Source organism: Mus pahari, chromosome 15 (genome assembly GCF_900095145.1).
Source record: "Mus pahari chromosome 15, PAHARI_EIJ_v1.1, whole genome shotgun sequence".
Classification (NCBI taxonomy): Eukaryota; Metazoa; Chordata; class Mammalia; order Rodentia; family Muridae; genus Mus; species Mus pahari.
Window position 1 is genome coordinate 11,005,891 of NC_034604.1, and position 11,251 is coordinate 11,017,141.

At 41.3% G+C, this 11,251-nt stretch overlaps 1 protein-coding gene across 2 annotated transcripts in view; it reads left to right on the forward strand.

Annotated features, from left to right (window-relative positions):
- Positions 1-696: 696 nt before the first annotated feature.
- The window catches only part of Taf4b (TATA-box binding protein associated factor 4b), a 100,456-nt gene continuing 89,901 nt past the window's right edge, over positions 697-11,251 (forward strand). For both annotated transcript variants that reach the window (XM_029547003.1, XM_029547004.1), the window contains exon 1: positions 697-1,387. In XM_029547003.1, coding sequence (XP_029402863.1) covers positions 1,048-1,387 — 340 coding nt within the window. In that variant the 5' untranslated portion in view covers positions 697-1,047. The remainder of the gene's footprint in view (positions 1,388-11,251) is intronic.

Sequence of the window (11,251 nt, forward strand, 5' to 3'; positions counted from 1 at the left end):
ACAAAATTCAGTAAAAACAAAAAAGTAAAAAAAAAAAAAAAAAAAAAAGTAAGCTAAAAGGGCACATATAAACCAGTAAGGAGGAATAGAAAAAAAAATTCAGTTTGTTTTAGCTATTTAAAGTCTAAAATAATGGTTTAAGAACAATAAAAGTATACACTATTCTGATTTTCCCGGTTTCTACTGTTATGAAAAATTTTGCCAGGCTTTCCAGTGACGCCGGGGGAAAAAAAAAAAAAAAACCCAAAAAACAAAACAAAAAATCCAAAAACACCCAGAAACCAGACAAACCCTAAGCGAGAGTTACTGAATTCCTCCTTGTCCAGAATCAGTTCTCCGCACTCTTTTCTTAATATATAACAAACATCCTAGGAGAGGCGAGTGGAGGCTTTCTGAGGCGCTTAGGCCGGGGCAAGCCAGCGGAGCGAACAAACAAGCAGGGCGCGCCCTGTCGCAGGTCGCCCGGTGCTGTGCTCGCACGTGATAACTTTCCGGGAACCTGCGCCTCCGAGCTTCAGGTTCTGCCGAAGACTCCGAGCGACTCCGGAGCCGCCCCGCGTGACGTCACTAGCGCGATTCCTCTCGCCGGCCAATCAGAAGGCCGGACTTCAGGGAAGCCCCGGGCGGCGGGGGCCGCCAGGGCGCGTGCGCGAGGGCTCCGCGTGGCTATATAAACATGGCTGGCGGAGGCGCGCCGGGGTTCGTGCGGAGCGCGTGTGGGTCGCCGGCGGCCTCTGCGGCTCTGTAGGATTTTGAATTTCTGGCGGGGAAGCTCCGAGTTAAAGCTCCCCGGGTGGGAACTGAAGTGACGGCCCTGAGGGAGCTGCCGGTCCGGGCGCTTCTGCCGCGGGACCCGGGCTGAGCGCGCACGTGTGAGCGCCGCTGAGGGAGTGCCCGGCGCTGTCGCCGCCAGCCGGGCCCGGAGCGCGCGTGTGCTCCGCGATGCTGCGGCGCCCGGGCTGCACCCGAGTCTCCGGCCGCCCGCCCCGGCTCGCCTCGCCTCAGTTCCGGCAAGGGCAGCGTCGCTGCCGCTGAGCCTCCGAGGGCATGCCGGCGGGCCTCACGGAGCCGGCCGGCGCCGCTGCTCCTGTGGTCTCGAGCGCCTCGGGGGCCGTGACCATGGCTCCGGTCGCCGCGCTGCCGGTGCGGGTGGAGAGCACCCCGGTGGCCCTGGGCCCTGTGACTAAGGCTCCCGTCAGTGTCTGCGTGGAGTCTGTGGCGCCCCAGCCCTTGCCAGCCCCGGTGGGGACTCTAGTGACCAAAGTGGTTCCTGTCACTGCCCTTCCTAAACTCGGCAGCCCTAGGCTGCCCGCTCCTCAGATAGTCACCGTGAAAACGCCCGGCACCACGACAATCCAACTACCGGCTAATTTGCAGCTTCCTCCAGGTATGTGGGATACCCCTGCTCGCCTGAGGTGACTCGGGGACATAGCATCCCCTCCACCCCCACCCCCGTAACTCTAAGGAACTTGAGCCAAGAGCCCTTCCTAGTCTTGACTTTGCAGCGACTCTGCGGGCAGTGATTTGGCCTCACCATTCCTATAACCTCTAGGTTGATTACTGCATTTCGTATCTAAGGAAGCGGTCCTTTCACCCAAGATACAGTCACGACGTGGAAGAGGCACTCTCAGGACCGCCCTGGAGGCATTGGCTGGCATCTAGATGGGGACATAGGGACTCTCTAGAGTTAATTTTCATGTGGAGAAAGTACCAGTAAAAAAAGATGCCTTTTTTAAAAAGAAAGTTTTTTTTGAAACTTCAGGCAAAGAGGTTTTTAATTTAAGCAAGTTAAAGACAGTTTACAACAGAAGCTATTAGTTCCATTTTGTTTTGTTTTTCTTTTGAGACGCGAACTCCCGTAGCCGAGGCTGGTTTTGAACTCCCTTGTGTAGGGGTGGATTTCCTTAAATGCTTGTCTCCTAACAAGAGCTAGGATTACTTACTTGTATGTGCAACTGCATCTGGTCAAATCGTTCTAAACCACCTTAAGTGTTCAATAAATGTAATGTTAAGTTAAAAGAATCCTTTTGGTAGGGAACAAGTGCCAGGCTGACAAATCTGAGTTGTGCGACTGTTGTATTTGGAGTGGTATGTGAGTGTTATGAGCCTTTGCTTGCCTTTGGGGGCTGGAGAGGGGAGGGGTTCCAGACAGGTTTCTCTGTGCCAGGAACTGCTCGCCTCGAATTCGCAGAGAACTGCCTGTGCGTTGAGAAAAAGACACTTTTTGTTGTTAATTGTTTCATGTGCATTGGTGTGAGGGTGTCAGATCCCCTGTAACTATAGTTATGGACAGTTGTGAGCTGTCAGGTGGATGCTGGGGATTGAACTGTGCTCCTCTGGAGGAGCAGCCAGGGCTCTTAACCAGTGAGCCATCTCTCCAGCCCTTCTTGTTTGCTTTTTCTTTGGAGGCTTATTACCTTGTTGGACTGTTTTATGATTTGCATAAAAGTTTTGCTTTTTGATAATTTACATAATGTGAATATTTTACTGTTGTCACTTGTTCCTTAATTGAAAAATATCTTGAATTTGTTTTCCATTAATTTTTCTAAGCAGAAAGTGGAAATTGAACATGTTGGTAGTGCTACAAAATTCTGCCAAGAAAACCTTTGTTAAGCCTGGCAGTGGTGGCACATTCTTTTAATCCCAGCACTTGGGAGGCAGAGGCAGGCGGATCTCTGTGAGTGTGAGGCCAGCCTAGTTTAGAGAGCTCTAGGACAGCCAGGGCTACCCAAAAATGGAAACATTAATTGAAAAGATTTCTTTAATATCCTTTAGCAAAAGGACAGAGGGTCTTTTTTTTTGGTGGGGTGGGGTGTGTGTAGGCTAGTTTTATGTTAGCTTGATGCAAGCTAAAGTTATCAGCGAGGAGGAAGCCTCAATTGAGAAAATGCTTCCATAAAAGCAAGCTTTTAGACAAGCCTGTATGGCATTTTCTTAATTAATGATTATGTGAGAGGGCCCAGCCTACTGTGGGTGGTGCTATTCCTGGCCTGGTGGTCCCAGGTTCTATAAGAAGGCAGGCTGAACAAGCCTTGGAGAGCAAGCTAGTAAGCAGCACTCCTCTGTCTTCTGCATCAGCTTCTGCCTCCAGATTCCTTCCCTGCTTTTTATGATGAACTGTTATTTGGAACTTGGAAGGAAATAAACCCTTTCCTCCCTATGTTGCTTTGGTCATGGTGTTTCATCATAGGAGTAGTAACCCTAGTTAAGACTGAGAGCTAATGCTGTATTTGGTTATGGACATCCTGAGCAGATTATGTTATGCACATATCACAAAACTCTCTCAGTGTTGTATGGTACACAAGGTACCTCTACTGGCAAAACCAGAATATCATTGGATACTATATATTTGACAGTTTACTATCAAGTTACTATCCTGTCTTCAGTCTTATAAAGTAGTGGTGAATGTATTTGAATGAAATTACTTGCTGATTGTCTACAATGTACATTCTTGTCTAGTCAGTGAATTGTGTGCCCTGCCCTCCCCTCCCCCCTTGGGTTTCTTCTTGTAGCCCTGGTTGTCCTGGAATTCACTCAGTAGACCAGGGTGGCCTAACTCTTAAGAGTGCCTCTTCCTCCAGAGTGCTGAGATTAAAGGCATGCCACCTAGCATCATTGAAGTTTTTTCAGAAAGTCAAAAAAAGTATTTAAGATAGAAAACATTGTCAAGGTGGTAAGCTTGCTGTCAAGGTAGCAAGTTATTTTACTGAGGGCTTGCCATGGTAGTCATTTTTAATACAGTATTATTTCTTTTATTCTGTCCTCATAACGGACAGGTAGCAAATAGGAAAAGAACTCTGTAAGGATAGATATTGCCCAATCAATGCCAGGCAAGTATCTTATATAAGTCAAAGGGGATTTAAATACAGATTTATTTTTGTATAAATGTGTACAGTATATTACTGAAGAAGCTCTGTAGAAGAGAGGAGAGACTTTTAAAGGACTTGTTAGTGATAGAAGAGCACGAGAGGTTCTTCTATCACTAACAAGAACTGAAGAGTTGCTTGGGGAAATTTCTACTGGTATGTAGCAGAAGAGCCAATAGAATGAAATGACATTGACTAACTATAGGTTATAAATTCTATACAATTCGCATGCACTTATTAACAGTTAGTTCCTCAAGAATGTGTGTCAGTTCTTAATTTACCAAGATAAATTCTTTTGAGTACTTCTTTCAGAGTTTCCTTTAAATAGAACTTGTTTTTAAAAATACTTGTATCCAGCCAGGTTTGAGGGTACACAATTCTTGTATTAGAACACTCAGGAGTTTAAGGCCATGCTGGTGCCTATAATTCCAGTGAGGAAGCTGAGCTAGGAAGATGGCCTCAGGGTTGAGGCCAGCATGGCGTACAATGAATTAAGGTCCTAGCTCAAACCCAGGGGCTAGGTAGATGATTTGACTGATAGAAGCACTAGCCACACAAGACTGAATTTTATCCCTTAACACAGTGGCTTTCAACCTTCCTAACATTGTGACCCTTTAATACAGTTCCTAATGTTGTGCTGTCCCCATCCATAAAATTATTTCATTGCTTCTTCATAACTAATTTTGCTACTGTTATGAATTCAGGCTATCTGATATGTGACCCTGGTGGGAGGGTCTTGTCCCATTAGTTGAGAACTGGTGCCTTAGTTTTCAGGCTTGGTGGTAAGCTCATTTATCTACTAAGACATTTCAGTAGCCAAATGTTTAATTTTTAATGGCAGTATGATTTATTATTTAATAATTCACTTATTGTCCATTTATGTTGCTTGTTTATTATCTTTTATTTACTAAAGTAGATGTTTTTACATTTAGGTTATGTTATACATTATGATTTTTAGAGGGAGATAGATAACATACCCAGTAGTATGTTTTGTTATGTACTGATAATTGCAGCATACACTGGATACTATGAATACAACTGTAAATAAAGTAGAAAACATTTCTCCCTTGGAAATCCAATAGATTTCCTGAATTTCCATAGATTACTTTGGGTTTAATTTTTCTGTTATTTTTGAAAAATAATCAATGCATTCATAAAACTAACACCAAATATGCAAAGTAATAACCACTTGGAGTCTTATGTGTCTAATTTTAGTGGTGAAATTTAAAGAGAGAAATAAAAACCTGTTTTGGCAAATCAATCTCTGTTTTGATCAATTAAGGGTGATTAAAACCTAGTCTTTTACTTTACTTACAATAAATTTAGGGAATGAGAAAAGGGCAATATAAGTAGTTTTAAACTCAGTATGGGAAATTATGTGAAAATGAGAGGATTTTGGCCCATGGTACTTAGAGAAAAACACAAATTTAGGCATATACATCTTTATCGAACTCTGTAGGAAAATGTAAATAAGCTAATTTTGTATGCTCGTTAAGAGTAACTTTTGTTTCTTATGGATGCTAAAGGGAAACATTTGTTTGTTTAGTAAGGTTTTGTGTTCCTAGTCTGCTTTTGAAAGAGTGATGGCTGCCTATCTCATTTTTCCTAACTCTAGGTTATTTGAGAAGAGATTAAAAAAAGCTACCAATCATGTATTTTGAATTATAGAATTTGAGTTAGAATCTTTCTACATCTAGATTTTTATAGATTTGCTATTCTTTCAGGAACTACTTACAAATTATGAGAATACTGAAAAATCAAAGAGCTTGACTCTGCCATTGAAACACAGCAATTCACAGAGCAAAAAAGCAAAAACCAATTATGTATGAGGTAGAAACTGGACAGTGGTACACTTTTTTCTTTGTCTTTTTTAAAAATGAAGTCCCCCCACAGTCTTCCCAACCTATCCCCCTTCCCCCTCACCTCTAAGAGGGTGCTCCTCCATCCACCTACTCCCATCTCACCCCTCTAGCATCCTTCTTCTCTGTTGCATCAAGTTTCCACAGGACCAAGTGCATCCCCTCCCACTGAGGCCAGAGAAGGCAGTCCTCTGCTACATATGGAGTAGGGGCTGCAGACCAGCCCATATATGCTCTTTGGTTGGTGGCTTAGTCCCTGGGAGCTCTGAGGGGTCTGGTTAGTTGATACTGTCATTTTTCCTATGAGGTTGCCAGCTCCTTCATTCCTTCCTCTAACTCTTCCATAGGGGTCCCCAGGCTCAGTACAATGGCTGGCTGTGAATATCTGCATCTGTCTCAGTGAGGTGCTGGTAGAGCCTCTCAGAGGACAGCCAGGCCATACTCCTGTCTGCAAGCACATCTTGGCATCAGCAATAGTGTTGGGGTTTGGTTGTCTATGCATGGGATGGTTCCCAATTTGGGGAGGTCCCTGGATGGCCTTTCCTTCAGTCTCTGCTGCGTTTTTGTCCCTGCATTTCCTTTAGACAAGAATAATTCTGAGTCAAAAATTTTGAGATTGGTGGGTGGCCCCATCTCTCAACTGGGGGCCATGTCTGTCTACAGGAGGTGGTCTCTTCAGGTTCTATCTCCCCACTCTTGGGCATTTCAGCTAATGTTGTCTCCACTGGGACCTGGGAACTTCTCACATCCTCGGTGTCTGGGACTTTCTAGTGGTTTTCCCCAACCCCCACCCCACACTGCTACACATTTCTATTCATTCTTATGGCCCTCTGGGCTTCTCTCATGTCTCCCCCCAATACTTGATCCTGCCCCCCTTCCTCCCCTTCTCCTCTCCCACCCAGATCCCTCCCTCCCTCTGCCTCTGGTGATTATTTTGTTTCCCCCTTCTAAGTGGGATTGAAGCATCCACACTTGGACCTTCCTTCTTGTTAAATTTCATATGGTCTGTGAGTTGTATCGTGGTTATTCTGAGCTTTTGGGCTAATACCCACTTATCAGTGAGTATATACCATGTATGTCTTTTGGGATCTGAGTTACATCACTCAGGATATTTTCTATTTCCATCCATTTGCCTGCAGAATTCGTGATGTTCTCATTTTTAATAACAAAGTAGTATTCCATTGTGTAAATGTACTGCATTTTCTGTATTCATTTCTCAGTTAAGGGACATCTGGATTGTTTCCAACTTTTGGCTATTATAAATAAGGCTGCCATGAGCATAGTGGAGTACCTGTCCTTGTGATATGGTGGAACATCTTTTGGGTATATGCCCAGGAGTGGTATAGCTGAGTCTTCAGGTAGAACTATTGCCAATTTTCTGAGGAACCACCAGGTTGATTTCCAAAATGGTTGTACCAGGTTGCAATCCCACCAGTAATGGAGGAGTGCTTGTTCTTCTTTCTCCACATCCTTGCCAGCGTCTGCTGTAGCCTGACTTTTTGATCTTAGCCATTCTGATTGGTGTAACGTGGAATCCCCAGAGTTGTTTTGATTTGCATTTCCCTGATGACTAAGGATGTTGAACATTTCTTTAGGTGCTTCTCAGCCATTGGAGATTCCTCAGTTCAGAATTCTCTGTTTAGCTCTGTACCCCATTTTTAAATAGGGTTATTTTGTTCTCTGGAGTCTAACTTCTTGAGTTCTTTGTGTATTTTGTAATTAGCACTCTGTCGGATGTAGGGAAAGTAAGGATCTTTTCCCAATCTGTAGGTTTCCATTTTGTCCTATTGATAGTGCCCTCTGCCTTACAGAAGCTTTTCAATTTCATCCGGTCCCATTGTCAATTGTTGATCTTAGAGCATTAGCCGTTGGAGTTCTGTTCAGAAAAATTTCCCCTGTGCTGTTATGTTCAAGGCTCTTTCCTACTTTCTCTTCTATTAGATTCAGTGTATCTGGTTTTATGTGGGGGTCCTTAATCCACTTGGACTTGACCTTTGTACAAGAAGATAAATATGGATCAATTTGCATTCTTCTACATGCAGATTGTCAGTTCAGCACCATTTGTTGAAAATGCTTTCTTTTTTTTCCCCACTGTATGGTTTTGTCTTCTTTGTCAAAGATCAGGTGTCCCTAGGTGGGTGGGTTTATTTCTGGGTCTTCAATTCTATTCCATTGATCGGCCTGTTTGTCTTTGTACCAATACCATGCAGTTTACTCACAATATTACTCTATAGTACAGCTTGAAGTCAGGGATGGTGATTCCTCCAGAAGCCCACTTTTAAAATCTTAATACTTGTAATGGAAAGATAATCTGTTACCTAATGTATGAGAACTTTTTTCTTTAGAAAATAGAATATCCTTCATTCTTTGACAATTTCATATATGTAAACAGTGTCTTCATCAGATCCAGCCCAGTTCCCCCTTCCACTCCCATGGTCATTCCACCATGCCTACCCCTTCTTCAATTACATGAAAAATTACCTTCAATTACATGAAAAAAATTCATGTAATGTTTTTAAGCTAACGTAATTGAGTTCAGTTAACACTACCCGATAGGATGTTGGCTGATCTTACTAGCTTTACCCTGAGCATTCATCTCCATCTTTTAACTCTTATATTCATTTCACTTTCTCTTCCTTTGTGTTCTCTGATATTCCATTTATGACTGAACCTACCTAGTCAATTATGAGTTGGCATTAAGTGCTGACCACTGCAAAGAGAAGCTTTTCTTTTCAAGATTGAAGGCAGCACTAATCTATGTGTGTAAACAAATATTTAGAAGACTGAAACTTGTCTGTTCAGCAAGACAGCAGTAGTAGGGTACCCTACCTTCAAGGCCTAAAGTTTTCCAAGCTATGGGTTTTGACCAGTTTACCGTTCCAGGCATGAATTCCTTCTTGTTTAGCTGTCCTTAAATCTGACCCAAAAGTAGTTGGTTGCCTTCATACCTGTCATGTCACTACTGCAAATGCTTATAAACCATACATCTTGTCTCATGTGTGGTTTGCTTAATTACCATTGATGCCAATTCTCTCCCATGGCCTGCAGTAGTACCTTCTAGCACTATAAAAGTTAGTCAGCAGCGAAGTGTTTTCAGGTCAGTTCTAGGTTGGTTTCTCTATGTCTTGTACCCAAAATATGGGATATCTTCAGCAGTAGGGTCTTACCATTTAGTTCTCATGGCCTATAAAGAGTAGTGGCAATTGTCCGTGTTGTTTTGAGGGTCTCTGGGGCCTTTATGTCCTAAATGCCTACTATATCTGGATTGACATCTCTTTTTATAACTGGCTAATTTTCCATCATGATTCTTTAGAAATGTTTTCTATGCCTTTAGAATGAGATTTTGCCCCTTTTTCCACTCCTATAACCCATACTGTTTTTTTATTATCAGAGTATTGTGAATATCTTATAATTCCTTATTATTATATCTTTGTCCTTGGATTGTTTCAGTTCTTCCACCATGTCTTCTGTTCTTTCCTTGATCTATTCTATTGCTGAGACTTTCCACAAAATGCTTGATTTGACTTTATTTCTAGCATTTCAAGTTGATTTTTTCCCCCTTAAGAATTTGTTGAAATATTGTTTTCACACAATTCATACCTTATTCATTTGCTAATTTCTGTCTTTGAACATACTTCTAATCATTGTTTTGAGTTTTCTGAGGTTTCATCTGACTCTCACTAGATGTCTTTGCTGAAGAATTGTGAATTTTTGAAGTAATTTTGTTGTCTTGGCTTTTTGTGTGTTTCATGTTAAACGGTGTTGGGATTTATGTATCTGGTGTTATTTCTTTATTTGGTTTATTATTTTTTCAGCTATATGCTTTTAGTTTAATATTTGCAGTGTTGTGGGAGTTGGGTGTGAAAGTTGGAGAGTGTGAAGTTCCAGGAAATAATTCCTCAGATCAGGGGCCTTGCGGGTGCCTAGTGTAAGTTCTACATCATTTCCGGGATATGATTTTAATTGGGAAAGTATTCATAGCTGCTTGACATTAGCATTATGTAGTTCTCATACTAAACAATTAATAATAGCAATCATTTTGACTTTAATTACTTTTGGAAGATGAGCAACCATATTGTTTGTATGTTTGTATGTATGTATTGTGTATATGTATACATACATATGTGTATGTCTATATGTATACATACATACTTACATAATTAAAAATAACAATTTTTAAAAAGGCACATTGAATTTTGTCAAATTTATTCTGCTTCTGTGTGAGATGTTCATAAATTTTTTGTGGTTTTTTTTTTTTTTTTCTGTTGATAGGGTATTTTACTTATTGTTCAGTTATTGAACCAACCTTTAAGATCATGTTCTATTGTTCCTGTGTATAATACTTTTGCTATGATACAGATTTAGTTTCTGATAATTGACCAGGAAATTTTGATTGCATGTTCAAAAGGGTTTATAATTTGTGATCTCTGTCTGTTTTTAGTATGGCTGATACTGACCTGACAAGATGAGTTAAATGTTATTTTCTTGAAGATGTCAAGTATTAGCATTTTTTCCCCTAGGGTTTGGTAGACTTGACCAATAGAGCCATCTAAACATAGGCTTATTATATGAATGCTTTGTAGATTTGTTATTTATATTTTTTAGACTTCTATTCTAATTGTCTATTTCTTCATGATAAAGCTTAGTACTTTGTACATTTCTATAATTTGTCTCTTTCACTTATAAATTTACCTGGCTTATTGATTTACAGTTGTTTAGGATTCTTCCTCTACAGTTTGCATAGAAACAGACAGAATGCCTGTTGAGCAGCCACTGTACTTAGCTATGAGGTTACAGTGGGAAGAATAATAAGACCATACTATGAGTGTATAACTTAAGTGCTAAGGGCAAGTTGGAATTTCGTACTGCATCCTTGGTCATTCCACATAGTAATTTCTGAGTATTTTTGCCTAGTTAGTATGTCAGGTTTTTGTTGTTGTTGGTGGTGGTGGTAGTGGTTGTTTTTGTTTTCGAGACAGGATATCACTGTGCAGCAATGGCTGTCCTGAAACTCACAGAAATCTTCCTGCCTCTGCCTCCCAATCCTGAGAATAATCCCGTGTCGCCACACTTTGCAAATTTATTAATTTTGATACTCTTTTCAAATAGCCAAGTTTTGGGATTACTAATTTTTTCAATTATTTTTCTGTTCCACATTATGTTTATCTTTGTTTTAATTTTTACATTTCTTTACATGTAATTGTTTTAGTTTTTATTTTGCTCTACTTCCAGTGTTACAAGTTATGGGATGTTAATGGTTTTGGATTTTTTTTAAAATTTATTTATTTATTTATTTATTATTTTCTTTATTTACATTTCAAATGCTATCCCGAAAGTTCCCTATAAACCCCCCCCCCCTGCTCCCCTACCCACCCACTCCCACTACTTGGCCCAGGCCTTCCCCTGTGCTGGCTCATATAAAGTTTATAAAGCTAAGGGGCCTCTTTTCCCAGTGATGGCCGATTAGGACATCTTCTGCTACATATGCAGCTAGAGACTTGAGCTCAGGGGGTACTGGTTAGTTCA